Below are 18,260 nucleotides of genomic sequence, written 5' to 3' on the forward strand. Positions count from 1 at the left end.
TTTCACAGGAAACTCTCTGATAATAAGGTTGTCCTTCAAATGTAGGTGTCCCTACTGTATTTATTTTGTCATTTTGGAAAATCCAATATTTAAATGTTGTACTGTGCCTGTTTTTTAAGGAAAAGTTAGATTCCTTTAATAGCCGTTTTTTTTCTTATGGAACAAGTAATAGTAGGTAAGCATATTGCTATGCAGGTGTTGTTGCTACTGAACCACATCTGTATGACATCCATGCGAGTCCTTAGGTGATACATTATACACCTCACACTCTAGCACATTTGAAATATCTTCATTCTCTCTTCACAGTTTCATAATCACCTTATAATGTAAAAGTATATGTTTGATGTTTTGCTACATTCTCAGCACTGAAACATGATACTTGTAAAGGTAGAAATTAATTTTTTTTTGTTTATTGAAAACATCATAGCTATACAAAACAAAATTACTAGAAATTGAAAAAAAAATTGTTCCTGTTCATAGAAGAAACATTGTATTAAACTATTATTTTTATGAATAAATTTTATTTCAATTTTAAAAATTAGTGTGTATTATCTATTAAATCAATTAGAATGAAACACCATGGTTTTATTTTAATGTGCTTTTATTACATAGAATTTGTACTACAGTAATATAATTTTACAACAATGTGTTATTGACCAACTGATTAATGAAATTATTTTTTGCAAAATTAAACAATTATAAAATAATGCATAACTAATAGGCCTGATAGGTATATGGTCTACTTGATTGGACAAGGCTAACATTGAAAGAAGCGCTTAGAACGAAACAAATATTGGACATAGACTGACAAAGTGTTAATGGCAGACACAACCTCAGCAAAGACTTTCAACAACTTTAATTGGAAGACGAACATCAATTCAAAGTCTTGAAGAAGATGAAAGAGTACAGTATACAGTAGACTTAGAACACATAATATTGTATAAACTTAATGGCTGCTGCAAAGACTTCTATTCTTGCAGATTTTCTCGCTGGTATATTTAGGGTTTCTTTCATCCCGTTAAAATCTTAATTTAATATGCATACAGTAGTTTTGAGTACTTAACGTTATCTACATACAAATATTAATTTACTTTCTTTACTTTACTTAGGAACTGATCATATTATTATTAACAGTAATACGCCACTAATTACACAATCTATGATAACATGATGGTGTGTTTATGTGATGATGGTAATAATATGCATTGCTTGACATGTATACCAAGAGATTTATTGTCGTTCTGTAACAAATAGAGCCTATCATCAAGATTGTGTTTACGATAGACATATCCTTCCATTTGCTATCAAACAAATGACATGTACTAAACTTGCTAACAGGCAAAATGAATAGTGATTAGCAATATGTGATTCTAATCGATCATAGTGATTGATCTTGATATGGAATGGGATTATCCAAATGTTTGTGAATGTACATTAAATCCTTTAGGCAAAGTAATTTATCCTTGTTTTTTCTATATTTACCCGATAGTGGTGTGTGAAACTGGGAAAGGTCAACCGCCGTTTTACCATATTTCAATCAATATTGACTATTCTCTAGTGATTTTTTTTACTGGGGCCATATTGTATACTGATTTGTTATGATATAAGGTTAATATCAGTTGCGAAATATGGCAAAAAATGTGTGGAATATAATTGAATTACAATAGAGTACCAGTGTCCATATTTAGCCTAAATTAAGGTGAAGGATTATACCTGGTCATACATGATGGCATTATAAAGTGTTCCTGGTGTGTATAGTACGTCATTACGAGTACACAGCTTCGCAAGACTAAACCTGCATCTATGGATGCTGCGATTCTATATAAACATCCATAATGATAATGCCCCTTGATTGGCTTCCGGATCATAGTGTATTATGATGACAGAGTGCAGAGAGCTAAGGGCTTTAAGTATGGAAGCCTTATAGGTCGTGATCTGATTTAATGACTGTGGAGAAAATAAAGCACACATTGATTAAACGAGAGTGATATTCACTGCAGTAGGATTTGCTACTACGTTGCATGGATGATATACCGTAAAAATGAAATTTGCCAGTAGCTTACCGTAGGCAAAAACTGCCATTCTTTTGTGTAAGCATTTGTTAATGATTATGAATTGTTAGGCTATCTGGCTAATGATGATCCTTAGAATGACGTCACAAAGTTTTGAATATAAGTACTGTATTTATTTGAATAAACGCCCCGGGCGATTATTGTTCGGGAGGGTTTATTCGATGCGAGGTGTTTTCCCGACTGATCGTACGATAAAAACGGTACTAGCGTCCATTCATAGAAGTACCGATGAAGAAGTCAATCTGTGGCGACTATAGAATGGACCCGAGACCTGATTCAATTCACCTGTTTATTCAAGAAGGGGTTTTTTTAGGTGTAATATGGTAATATGTATTGAACATGATAAGAAAATTATTATCAAAAGTGATAGAATATTGTACAATTTGTATAAATTGTAAATCATCAAAGCCAACTGAACTCTACCACAAATATAAATATATTGTGTGTATATGCATGGGGCGGGGCATTTATTCAAGAAAAAAATAAATGCTTGGGATGTTTATTCGAGGAAGTCGTAGTCAAAGTAGGGCGTTTATTTGAATAAATATAGTACCTCGAAATCAATGATATTGTTTAATTGAAATCGATGAAACTTTTCCCACAAGCTAAAGCACCATAGTTTATTCAGTACAAATAAAAATGTTCATGCCCAGCTTACCTGGATAAACCAACATTGGCCTATTTCACTTCGAGAGGAGTGCTACAATTTAACCCAAGGCAATGTGTAGCTCTTCATTCAGACATGTTAAATCTACTATGTCTGGAAATGAAATGATGATGGTGGTATATTGAGATACTCCAACTTTTAGTTAGAGTCCATGGAATATATCATTGTCTGATAGGGGTGTTTTTAATTAATTTGTATATATTGAGTTGTAGCGCTCTTCTTGGAGAGAAGGCCAATGTCGGTTTATCCAGGTAAGTGACACTTTTATGATGCATACTGTAGTCAGCAACACTCTTTGTAGTCAGCAACGTTCAAACTTTTATACGTTCATGGTTTATCGGAAGGTGGTAAAGTCAACGACTTTAAACAATATTTATGCAATACAGTAATCTGAAAGTGATTCCTGACCAGAGTGTGTTAATTATCTATGAATAATCCTTTACTATCTAATCAATTACTGTCAATTAATGCATTAGCTCGTCAGTCGCTTTATCTAATTAATTATCGTTAACCATAATTTTAACCTACTTTAACTGATAACCTTTGAAACAGTAATGATTGGTAGAAACAAAATTGGCAAAATATTTATTTAGTTTCTGTATATGTCTGTCCTATTATACATGGTAGTAGTGTATGCAGATAGACCTAAACACACACAGAGTTAACATAACAATTATGAAATTATATCTTATTTTGACAATAAATATAAACTATCCAAAAATAATTATTATTCTAAACTTATTCCAATTAAATTAATTAATAAAATTTATTTAATAATAATTTAGCAAATTCCATATATTCAAATGACTCTTTTGCATTATATTATGCCGATTAGTTTTTATCAATGACGTATGAAAACATAAGTACTTGGAATAATGTTCTATATACACTTGGGCGAATAGAGGTAGTTTTTTTATACATTATATACATTTTAATGATTAGTTATTAACAATTTTTATTTAATAATATGTTTTCATACCTTATAAAAGGTATTGTGAAAAACATCTTTATTAAACATCTATTAATTTAACATATAAAAACCAAAACATAAGTAATATAACCAATAACTTGGCAATACTGTATATATTTTTACAAATGTTTATTTTTTATCTGTGTATTTATCCATAATGTTAGAATGACTCACTACTGATTGTAATTCCTTATTCTACAGGTAGTATACAAATAATGACTGTTTATGAGTAGAATGGTACAAAGAGTGGCTTGAGGTGAATGATTAAAGGTTATATTTAATATTTAATTGATGATTTTCATCATTTACTGAATGACATTATTTGTACCATTCCATGAATATAAAAATTATTTGTTTATATAACATCTTAATAGATTCCTGTCATTTAATCAGTATTGAATAAAAGGTACATGATTCACATTGAAACAGTAACATTTATTTGTTTTATTGTAACATTACAAAACAATTATATACATTTCATTTATCTTTTTATTTCGGAATATCATGGTGACATAATATTATATCCATAGCAAAAGAGAGAAAAAAAAATCTTAATCTAACATACATATATGTTATGTTTTATTTGGATTTTATAAACACACCTACTGTAGTTTAATGCCCAAACAATACTATGCCTAACTAGGCTAAAAAAGCACTATAGGCCTACAGTAGGCTAAAAAAGCACTATAGGCCTACAGTAGGCTAAAAAAGAAGCTGTACCACAAATCTTCGCCAGGCAACTGAAACTGATTCCACGTCTTGTAGAGTTGTTCTCATTAATTAATCAAAATTATTAACAACCCAAATTAGTATGTATATCTCCGAAATTCTGTTGCGATACGAGTGTTCAATGTTTTTAAAATCGGTTGGATTTCGTGTTCATAATCACAGTAATTGACTTGAAAATGTTTTTCCATCCACGAAAAGATTGTTTGAAAAGTGAAAAATAGAGAAAAAAAGTACTATTTAATGATCGTTAAATAGTGCGTACTATTGCACACTATGTGACCCACAATCATCCAACCAATTTATGAATTTATTTAGGTGTTATATAATAGTGGTTAATCTAGTGAAAAAACGTTTGAAATCCAACCATTTTTTAAAGAGCTCTATGAACGAAATGGACCATACTCCAAATGTGTTACTGTCTCATTACGAATATACATAGTTTTTTTTGATAATAATAAAAATAATCTTGTTTTAGTCTTAACCATACAATGACAACATGCTATACACTTGGCTATTGTTTGGCTAGTAGCATCTATACACATACACGTACATCATGTCATTGTAAAAAAAGGCTGTCGGGATAGATAGGTAATATAATGGTTATGGTAGTTGACACATGTAAATTGATTTTAAGACAAGTCTAAAGGTAATAGAGAGTCGGCGGTCAATTGATGTGCGAAGTCATCTCATTTAGAATTGAATACTTCAGCAAGATTTCTGAAAAAAAAAATTGTATAATTTATTAGTAACACATTGTTTGATATATGTGTAATATTTGTAGTATTCATATCATAGTATTCAGAATTTGTAAAGGTCATTAAACAGATAATGTTCTTTGTTGTGACAGGACAACAACCTAGATAGTACATCTTACCAGTCAATTTACACCTTAACAATTAATATTATCTACAAAGTTGTTTTAAAATTCATATTGAAATTGGCATTATAGTGGAGTTTAGAACTCTACTTTTTTGTTTTGTACTTTTAATGGTTGTAGTGAAGTGGTAGTTAGTAGTAGCGTGTTGTTTCCGAGCGTAATGTGTTCATAGGAGTATTGTTCCATGACACGTACAAAGACGTCTGTACTAAATGATTTCACATACAACAGAAGTATATTCAACAATAAAAACTATTACTATTTCTTGTAGCACAGTATTATGCAATACAAACTTTCTATTTTTGAAAGACTAGACCTTTCTTAACTCTTACTCTATACGTCTTTCTACTGTGATGTTATTCTCTCTTCTCAATATCTATAACATTTTACTATTTATACTCAACATGCAAATTAGGGGCTTCAGAGGAGGATAACATTTTCTGGCCTTCAGAAGTTTTTATGATTGGTTTATATATTTAGCAGTGTAAAGCATCCTTTATCTATAACCACAGGAAATCACAACATAATAAATATGACAATGATAAAATGGAATACTAGTACAATATTGTGTTGTATTATCAGCAGATTATGTAATGTAAAATTGATCATTTTTACTAGACTATCAGGCAATGATTATCTTAGCTTAGCTTAGATTTTACTAGACATTGGACAAGTATTGAAATTATCCATTAAATATATTATGAAGTTTATGATAGAGGTTAGAACACTATATTTTGTCTTGCCCTTTTAGAATAACCTGAAAACATACAATGTTTGTCATTGTGTGTTATCAACAGATTAAGGTAAAGCTAATAGATCGATCATTGCTATTTTTACTAGACCACCGGGCAATGATAGATTATACAGTGCCTTCAAGCAATTTTAATATAGACATAGTACTTCGGGCAAGTACTGAATTGAACCCCGGTAATTAGTAAGCATTTTGAATGTAGAGTATTATTACCTGGGATATCAACTGGTCAATGACTGCTAGTTTATCATGTTTTTCTTTTTTATTGCTTCAAAATGAAGTGAAAACAAATGTTATAAACTTAATTTTTGCATGTCACAGTTCAAATGTCCCATAAACTTTGACATTGATTTGACTCTCATTTATAATGTTTTTATATTGAATAATATACAGTACTTGTTATGCAGACTAGATGACAATTTAAAAATGAAAATTACCAATTTGTTTTTATTGGTTAGTTTTTTAGAGTGTTTCTATTATGAATTTTTAAATATTCAATTTCTATTTTTCTTCAATTTTTTTTTTATAGTATTTTATACATTTTGCTTATGCTTTATTATAAATATTTATGTGTAGCTATCAATAAGAGGGGTGACTGTGACATTTTATTGAATATATTCCGCCACCTGTTGTATTCCCATAATTCCTATCATTTTATTGTTTAAATAATTTGTTTTGTTATACATATGTTTATGTGAATTTCATTATTGCCAAACAAAAAAATTGAATGAAAGTGCATTTACTATAAATAGCATGTAACATTCAAAATTGCAAATTTTGTGTAAAGCTCATCAAAATTTGTTTAAATTCTTAAATTAATAAAGAGGATATCGATAAAAAAACATCATTTAATGAAGAAAGAACAATAATAAAACTGTTACGTCAAAAAGTTGAGCATTGTTTTTTGTAAGAAATATTTTTGTTTACTTCCTTATGGTATCTTTTTCCACTAGTAGCTTTCAACTTAACATGATTACTGTATACAAAGGGAAAAACGAGGGTCAAACAGAGTTGATTGGCTGAGACATGTACACACCATGCATTATCTGTACATGCTTGCACATCTATGGTGTAGATAATCCACTCATACAATACTTGACGTATGAAAGCAAGTCACGTAGCTCCATTACTAAAAATAAACTTTAAGGAATTCTTCGTGTGAAATTACACATTTTGAAAGCATTATTTAACAGGACTTTTGCTAGCCACTTGCAACCTAGTTTAAAATTAATTGAGAATGCAAATAGTTGGCTGTATACTGGGTTCAGGTGGTACAGTAGTAATAGTATGTAATATTGTGTTATATCGTACAAGATGTTAACATGATGTACTATTTAATTTTCAAAACACTACATTTCATCAATACAAGTGTATATTATATATACTTGCATTGATAAATTGTTCACAAAAAAGAAATTTCAAAATAAATTTGTGTAAAATATTGATCCAAAATGATTTGTATAGTTCTTAATTAAAAATTAATTCCTGCATATAATTACCATAATCAGTATATGGGCTTCATCATCTATGTTTCTACCCCTTTGTGTGAAATATAATATACATGCTCAAAACGGTACTCAGGGTATGATCAACTAGCGTTAACTTCTGAAATTAGAGAATTCTAAATGGACAGCCTGAAGAACTTAATAGTGATAAGCTTTGTGGTGCCAATTTCAAACTTGTTTTCAATCTATTTTCACAAGACATCATCATCAATATTTTACCTTTATTTTTGTGAGAAATGGTTCCTATGATTATAACAATAGGCAGTTTCTGTCAAACAGCCCTAATTTTGAGTGTGGACCACAAAGTTAACAATTTCAGGATTTTGTTAACGAATTTGCAGTGTTTTAACAGATTAATCACAAAATACCTTGCGCAATCAGCATTTCAATGTTTACCAAAGGTTCGTCACATATTCTAGCAACTCATCGGATGTACAGTAATTGTGTATTAAAATAAATACAGAAATAACCTTATAAGAACTGTAAAACAATTTCAGGCGATTTTGTTAATATTTGCCAGATCGAGAGATTGAAATGTCTGGTACTGAACTGATGAGGTCGCAGATCCACAAATAGGGACCCTTATGAGGAGAAGAATGCTGTTGCGATATCATCTAGTCCACTAGGCTTTTTGACTGTATAAAGGGCAGCAAATATGTTGTAAAGTGCTTTGATAAAAAGTGCTAAATAAGCAGCATTTAATGTATTATCAACAAAATTATATTAGAAATTTAACAAGTGTTTATTCAAATCTTTCAGATAGCAATTTTGTGCTCGGTAACGCACAGGTGATACCTAGCTACCCAATTGTATACTGCTCTGATGGATTCTGTGAACTCACTGGGTTTGTCCGAGCAGAGGTCATGCAGAAGAGTTGCGCATGCAAATTCCTCTACGGTAACCAGACAGAAGAGGAAAAGATTGAAGAAATTGAAAAGTCGTTGGAAAATAAGGTTGAATTAAAGACAGAAGTGATGTTTAGAACAAAAGAAGGCAAGTTTTGTTAACTATTAGTTGTTAGGGAGGACAGAGTAATGTAGTAAAAAGGTTTTATATATTTTGTTTATTTCACTATATTAATTTTATAAATATAGTTGTCTGTAAAAATATTCCAAGTTATGTCTTCCTTTCAGATAAAATCAATTTATGTTGGCCTAAATAATGAGATATATAGCTTGGTCAAGCTAACTACTCATCTTCCCTATAATAGCATGGAAGATGCATTGTTACCAAATGCTTTAAAAGTAAAGGTTTAATATCAGAAAAATATCATTAGTAGTGTGATCAATCCTATGACCTCTAGATTGGATGCACAAGCAATGCAGTAGAATCTGATTTCGAATCAATCCAATGTAAATATTCCCTACTGAATACCAAAACGCTGCTCTGGTCATTATAAATGCGTATCATTATTACGAACCTTCAAATTTATAATGCAAGAATTTGTACTATTTTTTGCACTTTGAGTTTATTACAGCATCAATTCACAGAAGCATAATATTATAATTTATCATTGCTAAGCAAATTTCAAGTTATCAAATTCAGAAAGACCAAATTTCACAGAATTTTCAATTATTTACAAAATTTTGATATTTGTCTTATCCAATATTTGATATTCAATGTAGATCTATTTTTATAACGCAATTCTGAAGGATGCTTTCAGCGTTATATGCTTGTTGCCATTAGTTACAGCACGTTGATGTCAAATTAATATTGTTATCAATAAATAATATTGTTATTTTTTTCCTTTAAATTGAAACCTTATTTCGGAAAATATTAAATCATTTAAGAAAAATGTATTCATAAGTTTATTTGTGCAAATGAGTACAGTAATTTAAATGTTGGCATTTGTTACAGTAAAATGTACCTCCTGTTAATGACCACTTTGTGAGACCTTTATAATTAATTTGTGGTAATTTGTATTTGACCAAGATGCCAAGAATTAAACTTGCTGTCAACAATTTAGACTGATTGGTTGAAGGAGCTGGTTAAAATTAGCAGTTTTTGTTTTTATTGTTTTGTTCCAGGATTTTTTAAATGGAGGAACCCAAAATATAATTTTAATAGTAAAACCAGAATTAAAATTGGGAAAACATTTCTTATTTCTTTTATAGCTTATAATTATTTTAACAGATAACACACTGTACAGTAATTAATTTCCTTTTTTCTCTAATGAATGCATTTGAAATAGACATTAATTTGTTTCTCATTGTCAACGGTTTTTCTTATATTTGCAGGTTCAGAATTTTGTTGCCTTCTTGATATAGTTCCTATTCGAAATGAAAAAGGAGAAGTTGTGCTTTTTCTTGCATCTCATAAAGATATAACGCATACAAAGATGAGCACATTTATGTTTAAAGGTTAGTTATAGACATGTTTATTCCTTACTTTAATAGTCATAACATCAATTATTATCTGTTGAGAGGTTAGTTGTAGTAAGTATTACATCTTAAATTATTTTCGTTTATATTATGTCATTCTAAAGCAACGTGCGATAGACATGTGTGTTCTAGAATAATTTTCTGTAAAATGGCTAGGAAATTAAATTGGATAGCATTCAATTGTTGTATCCTCAACTTTATTTTGAGGTATCCTAAATTTTTAGGTAAAATTGTATTGTAATAAACAGTAATTCACAGTACAAAGATTTTACAAAAAGTAACAAATACTTTTATATGAACGTGCTAAAGCGTTTTTGTGTCAATGTAAAAACACAGAAAAAGGCGGTGTAGTATTAATCTTTATGCCTCAGCGGTGCCTGTGAAGATTACATGGATGTAACATAGCAGTGTATGCGCATATGCTCATATCTTTTATCACACAGCAAGTTCATTACATCGTGTTAGTGTAACTCGGTAAGATTATCCCAGGAGATATCTATATAACACAGTTATATTTGTGTTGCATATGTGTTATCAGGTATTAGTATACGCCCACTCTTGGTTATTAGCCCACACCCATATGTGTCATATATCATGATTCATCTAATGCATCAGATACGTGTAGAATGATCAGAGGACTTAATATCAGTAGATGGTATTTTTTCTTATTTTCTACTGGTTTGCTTACTCATAGACCTTAAATGTAGCTAGTTATAAGTTATAATGCAATTACTGTATGCTGATGACGTCAATCTGAAATTTTCATTAAGATTTGTATATTACTCCATAGACATTGCTATGACTCGTGAGTAATAATGTACAGTGCTCCGAGACCTATTTTGTAGAGCATGTACAAATACAAGTTATTAGGATTTTTATAATTATACAGAAGATGATTTATGCATAGATAGGTCAAACACCAGATTGCTTTTGTTATAGATATTTTACAAGAGTGTGTTTTTTTTTAAATATTATTCATTAAATTCATATGGTTAAACATTATTTTTTTTAATTACATTTTAATCATTAAAGACTAATTTTAGACTGAGTAATGAAAGAAAAAATATGTTATTCTAGTCAAACACTAGGTTGCGTTTGTTGACATTTTTAATATTTTACAAGAGTGTGTTGTTTGATTTCAAAATATTATTTATAAATTCATATGGTTAAACATTACTTTTTTTAATAACATTTTATTCATTAAAGACTAATTTTAGACTGAGTAATGAAAGAAAAAATATGTTATTGTGGTGATTAATTAAATTTTAATACTGTATGATTTTAATACATTTTTTCCCTTTTTTTTATTGTTATTGTTGTATCATTAAAATTGTTTGTAATAAAACCTATCGTGAGCGGCTTATCAAAAAAAAATGAGTAGACAAAATATATGAGCATGTTCAATTTAGTGGTTTCGGAGGATGACAATGACAATGATTCTTTATTTCTTTATCGACCCTTTTTCAGGGTATGAAAGAACATTCTTTCAATCTTATACAGAAACAAACTAAACACTTCCAGACATAAATATTTGGTCTTAATACATAATTGATATATCGAAAACAAATACAAAATTTCATGAATAAATTTAGCTAAGTTTGTTTTAAGGGGCAAATATATGAATAGTGGTATTCGTCTCCAGTATCGTTTAGGTTACATAAAGTACATTTGGAGATACGTAAAATGACGTGGCCAATTTACCAGTTATTATTATATAGATTGTTTTTTTTTATCACCATTGTTATAATGAGTATACATGAAGAGTTAAATAATTGCATTTATGTTATTAATATTTGAATATTTTGAAATTCTGATAAACATTGATTGATAAATGAACATTGACCTACAGTAGTGTTGGAACCGTTCAAGATAAAGTGTTTTTGTCAGTTAATGTCAAATCAAAATAACTTTGTTGGCAGTGTTAAGACTAACAGATCAATATAACTACAAATTGATGCTATATGACATTTCTACCTGTTCTATCAGATGTTACAAAATGCATACATATTGATTTTTCACACCGTTGATTAAATGACGGGCTAGAAGAAATATTTACTAATTAAAGAAGGATATTCAACCGTGATGAATCAAAATTCATATAGAGTGGTGATGATGATGAATTACATGTTCACATTAGTTGTTTAATTCTTGTTTTATTGAAACTATTTTGAGTAATTTGATGCATGTGATATTTGGTTAAAATGCATAAAAGAGGTTACAAGTAAGAAAATTGCAGTAACAAAAGTGTAGAATTGCATAATAATTAAAATGATTGAAACTGCCTTCTAAATAGTAATTTCTTTTTCATTCATATTATAACCCACCCCCTTCCGCCTCACAAAATAGTTGAATGTTGAATTGCATTTTACAACTGAAGTCGTCATGACTGCGAAGCTATGGCCAATGAGGTTTTCATGACGCATGTGGGAAGGAAATGAGGGCTTGATTTTTTCTTTTTTTACCTGCAATTCCTTCCCATTATGCATTGTGCAATGACAATATCTTGTGACATCGCCTATCTGCGATAAACCTTTTATGCTAGTTTTCTTGGTATGAACAGTAGGTAGAGGCTGGTAGTTGCATTGTTATAGTTTTTTGTTGTCTCATGATTTGGACCAACGCTTCAAGATTAGTAAGCAAAGTTAAACTGTTCCACTATAATGTTCCCTGATGCTACTGAATATATGGATATCATCAGAACAAATGAATAATATAGCTTTTTGGAAGAACAATTGAAATTGGTAAATTATCTTCTTGGGCAATAAAACTTATTAACTGCTCAAATTGATAATTTATCTAAAATTTCAATTTGTAGGTTTATTTTATGCAGCCTAACTGTTCTTCTTATGGTGGGCCATAAAATGGAACTGGAATAAGTGGAATTAAATGTTTATAAACAAAATATACTGTTTAATTTTTGCAGATGGAGATAATGATGAAGATGATGAAGATGATATACACACAGATCTTTTTGGTGATGATAAACCTCCTAATGGAATCTACCAAAGAAGGCGGAGTCGAGCAGTTTTATATCATCTCTCTGGTCATCTTAAAGAACAAGAAAAAAAGAGACGGAAGCTTAAACTAAACAGTGTAAGTTCAAATGATGTAATTTGTGATTTTGCTAATTTTTCTACAGAGCAACATATGTAAAGAATAACAATAAAACATTGTTCTATTAGCGCTTCACATTATTACCCCAGTAATTTTTTATCAATACGTATGGAAATATACTCTCATAATTTTAATGTGCAGCTAGTAATCAGCGCAGTTTGTGCTTTGACCTCTTACAAGGTGCCAATTTGTACACCTGGGTGGAGAGAAGCGTAAACAAATGTAAGTAAGTTTCCTAGACACAAGCAATGTGATGAGCGTTGGACTGAACTACCAATCTCACGGTCAGAATCCAATGTCAAACACACTGCGCCACACGCTCTCACGATTACAGCCAACCCATATTCATTGGACACTTGTTCGGTTTAAGTGTCCCACTAGAGTTCTACTTTTAAATAAGTTTGATTTTTTTTACACTAATCTAGTAAAAATAAATCTCCATCTTTTTAGTCGCGTGGACGTGACTCTATAGTTCACTATGTCGGTTGGTCGGTCGGTCTGTTGGTCTGTCGGTCTGTCTGTCGGTCCGGTATCACTATGCGTTTTATCGCTTTTCTGTACTTTTTGAACTGTTTTGATGTACAGAAAAGTTTTAAAGTACATTACTTTTTGAAAGTTCATTTTTTTCTGAGAGCACGCGACTTATGGCTGTTGGCCTTGTTTGTCATTAGTTTGAAACTTTAGATCTAATTTGTTTACTCAACATACATTTTCTTTTTTTCTTTCAGACATTACTTGCCCCGAAACAAACCAACCTACCAGAATATAAAGTAGCAGCTATGCAAAAATCGCAGTTTATTTTTCTTCATTACAGTACATTTAAGACGATATGGGATTGTATTATATTATTAGCAACATTATACATAGCCGTAATAGTACCATATAATGTTAGCTTTTTAAGTGACGTGTTAGAATTGAATAAAACATCCAAGACGCTAGTACCAGATATAATAGTAGAGATTCTATTTATATTAGGTAAGAGTCATATTATTTTTTACTTTATCTTGCAAGAAGGCTAATAGTCTAGACCAAAACAGTCAAGCTAGATAAAAAATTGTCTCCAATATGGCTATCACATCCAATTCATTGTTTCACGTCTTGCATAATTCAAAATTATAAATAATGTTATGAAATGATTTTAATCTGGGCTGACATAGTCCATAAAATTCACTGAATTCAATTGCAGTAAATCTCACATTTTATGTTTTATGTCTTTTTTTTTTATAGTTTTCCTGAACAAAATGTAAAACTCAGAATTTGTTTAGTTCTGCATTTTGGTGGCTTAAAAAAAGACTAATACTTTATACTAGACAAATAAGATTATTATTATTATTATCACTCACTTAAAAAAACCTTAACCCGAAGCTTGGCTCATGTTGGTTTATTTGTTTTGAAAAGTTGTCAATCATGTCATATTAGCTTGTTTTTAATTTTTCTTCAAACTTAACAATGAATAATTAATGTGTACATATAACATATTTGACTGCAATATGTCCATATTATACCTAATATATAGAGTATCAATTTACTATTTCAATACAATAATATGAGAATAATTCAGTTTAAATAGAACAGGTGTTCAAACTTTGTATGGGTTAATTGATAATATGTAAAACACGAAAGAGAATGAATGAATGAAAAATTACTTTGAACTCAACATTCTTTTATGTCCCCGTAAGCATTAAGTTGATCTAATTGCAGATGATTCTAGGCACAATTGGTTGTACGAATACTGGCAAATCATGCCCTCTATCGTTGCTTGTGGCAGGTCCTCTTTGCTTGCTAAATTTTCACTAAGAGTCACTGGGTAGATTTTGCGTCGTCTGCCTATTTTAATTTCATTTTTATTTATCTGTTGACCCCTCTCGGAGTATGGGATTTAAAATATAACACTTATTAATTACTGTATTAGAAAAGTATCGATTAGCAAAAGAAAGGGGAAATTTGGGGAAAAGAACATTTCTGTCCATAGAAATACATTATATAATGTAATGATACTTTATTAAGATTTTTTTCTTTTTAGCAATTTTAATTGCTAAAACCCACGATATAGTCCAAGTTCGGGCATAAGACTTTGGTAAGTTCCATTGTTAATGCAATTCTAGTATAACCCCCACCCACGATTTAGGCTAAGTTCTGGCATAAGACTTTGGTAAATTCCTTTGTTAATGCACTTCTAGTATGACCCCCACCCACGATTTAGGCTAAGTTCTGGCATAAGACTTTGGTAAATTCCTTTAATGCACTTCTAGTATGATACCCACCCACGATTTAGGATAAGTTCGGGCTTAAAACTTTGGTAAATTCCTTTAATGCACTTCTAGTATAACCCCACCCACAATTTAGGCTAAGTTCTGGCATAAGACTTTGGTAAATTCCTTTAATGCACTTCTAGTATGACCCCCACCCACGATTTAGGCTAAGTTCTGGCATAAGACTTTGGTAAATTCCTTTAATGCACTTCTAGTATGATACCCACCCACGATTTAGTCCAAGTTCAGGCATAAGACTTTGGTAAAATTCCATTGTTAATGCACTTCTAGTATGACCCCACCCATGATTTAGGCTTCGGGCATAAGACTATGGTAAATTTCTTTATAATTCTAGTATGATTCCACTCCTCAATTATCTCCAAAAGTCATACTTGGACCTCCTGGCTACACAGTCTTATACAGTATATAACATTTACAACATTATTATTGAGAAGTTCATAATATTCAAATGTTACTCCACCTATTTTACTAATCTGCGATATATTTCTTTTGTCACATGCTTATACTCTCATATTTCCAACCATTCTAACTCATTACGAAACTATAAATAAATTTATTTTAAAAATAAACATAGAATTGTATGCACAGGATTACAAATGCGCTATTTTCAGTTATTTATAGTTGAATGTTTTCTCATATTGGCACGTAAATCTGCACTAAGACGTAATTAAATATAAAAATAACCGCAATTTCACATTAATGCTTACATATTTAATGCTATGACTACATAAAATGCTAGAAATAGAATCATTCATATATTTACTCAAAGGAATTCCTTGATAACAAAGCAATGCTGATTAACTATTTAATTAATGATTATTTTGAACACAAATTTACAAGATTTCTGAGGAACGTCATAACACAATGCATGGTGGGAAGGATTTGGAAGCAAAAAGTAAACAAACAACACATCCTGTATGTACGCGTCATGACGTTATCTCCCAAATCCTTCCTACCATGCATAACGCACACTATTTGCCGTGTTGAAAGAATTCCTGACAAAGCAGTGTAGACTAACAGCAATAGAACATTTATTGCATGTCAAGCGCAAAAAAGTATTCCTAAAAATAGAATTGTATGCTATTTCTAGAAACCAACTTGTGTTTATACTGTAATAGGATTTTGTTTAATTCTTGGACATACATTACAATATGCATAGTGAACATTTATTACATATAAAAGACAAAAACGTATAGGATTTTTTGTATGTACTCTATTCTTTAAACAGCTATCAATTAATGAAAAGTATATCTTATTTTTGACATTTTATATGGGGATAGAACATACATTACAATTAAATATAAACGTAGTCAACATTTACATGAAAGACATACATATTCCTAAAACCTAGAGAGTAGAGTTTTTTTAAACATTTTGTTAACAAGAGAATAAATTCTGTAATCCTAAGATATAAATTACAATAAAGTGAATTTCTATTGTACAGTAAATCATACACTGAAAGTATTTGTAGAATGAATATGATTTATGAAATACATAAATAACAGTTAATAATTACTGTGTAAAAATAGAAACATATCTGTAAATAATACAAATTATAGCCGTATGCTAAAATCTATTTTGTGAAGTAACCTTCTATAAAAAGCAAACAAGTGATAAGGCTATAAATAGAACATGGTCAAAGTTTTCATTCATTTGTGTGATTATTCTGAGTATTTTTACAAATCAATGTGTATGAATAGGCTATTTATACTTTACTTTTTACAATTATACACTGTATCAAGAATATTACCTAATTACCATACTATATCTGTCAATATAATGCTCTGAAAATATATTTTGATACTCTATCAACAGAAAGTCATACTCGCGTTCACATGAAATAATTTGCATGGTAGAATTTTTGGGACGTTCCTATTAAGGGGACACTTTCCAGTGAAATGAAAATGTATATATGTTTAAATAATATGGCTGACCTCTGTTAAGGGGACATTTGATTAGGTCTCTTAATAGGAGTTCTACTGTATTTTACTACCGATAAGGTAATATTATTATTATCAGTATATAATTTTTTACACTGTTTTTTCTTTTAGATCTTGTTATAAATTTCCGAACAACATTTGTGAGTAAAGACGGAACAGTGATATACCATCCACCTCAAATTGCCATCAACTATCTCAAGACATGGTTTTTCATTGATCTAGTCGCTGCAATACCATTTGACCTAATTACTTTAATTGCCAAAATTGATGCAGTAAGTATTTGTTATTTTATTTTAGTTTAATTAAAAGGCAAATTACTGAAAAAACGACAATGCTGTGAGTAGCTGAATCCTAATAGAGATACAAATAAAAGAAAAAAGTTAAATAAAAAAAATAAAGTAAAACAACCAGAAAGAAATTGAAGAGCATTCGAGTAGAATTAACCCTTACTCAGTGCAAGTGAGAGTACTTGGAAAGAAGTATGAAGAAAGAAATGTTTTTATAAAAATAATAATATTGTTTGAATGGTTTACATATAGGAATAGTTTATTTTATTGACCCTTGTTGCTATATCTAATTTGGTTCTATTTCAATACCATCGCTGATAGATACCACGTCATTCCATTCCTGTTTTTCTGGAGGTTGGAATGAAAATGCCAAAATAGATATAAAACAAAAGATAGTTGACACTAAGGCTGTGTTTCCACAGGTAAACAAAATTATTAGTTCATTTTTTAACCAATATCAGGTAATTAATTAAAAAATAAAATGCGCATGATCAGTCATTACCAAACAACCAGGTGCCCAATCACAACGCAACAATTTTTCCTTCAGGTCAAATTAAAAAATTATTGCATTTATCCGATGATTATCTGATTTGAATGAGATGATTATCAGTTAATGTTTCTTGAGCGGAATCGGTTAAACCCTGTTTCCACAGGCACTTTATTATCGGTAAATTTTTATCTGCTAATTATCGGT

At 30.2% G+C, this 18,260-nt stretch overlaps 1 protein-coding gene across 1 annotated transcript in view; it reads left to right on the top strand.

Moving 5' to 3' along the window:
• Window positions 1-18,260, top strand: part of LOC144847001 (voltage-gated delayed rectifier potassium channel KCNH8-like) — a 60,753-nt gene that overhangs the window by 27,692 nt on the left and 14,801 nt on the right. Inside the window, exons 3-7 of the mRNA XM_078703591.1 lie at window positions 8,331-8,564; window positions 9,809-9,931; window positions 12,876-13,045; window positions 13,795-14,041; window positions 17,391-17,551. Of these exons, the coding sequence (XP_078559717.1) occupies window positions 8,331-8,564; window positions 9,809-9,931; window positions 12,876-13,045; window positions 13,795-14,041; window positions 17,391-17,551 (935 nt within the window). The remainder of the gene's footprint in view (window positions 1-8,330; window positions 8,565-9,808; window positions 9,932-12,875; window positions 13,046-13,794; window positions 14,042-17,390; window positions 17,552-18,260) is intronic.

Source organism: Antedon bifida, chromosome 1 (genome assembly GCF_963402885.1).
Source record: "Antedon bifida chromosome 1, ecAntBifi1.1, whole genome shotgun sequence".
NCBI classification, from domain to species: domain Eukaryota; kingdom Metazoa; phylum Echinodermata; class Crinoidea; order Comatulida; family Antedonidae; genus Antedon; species Antedon bifida.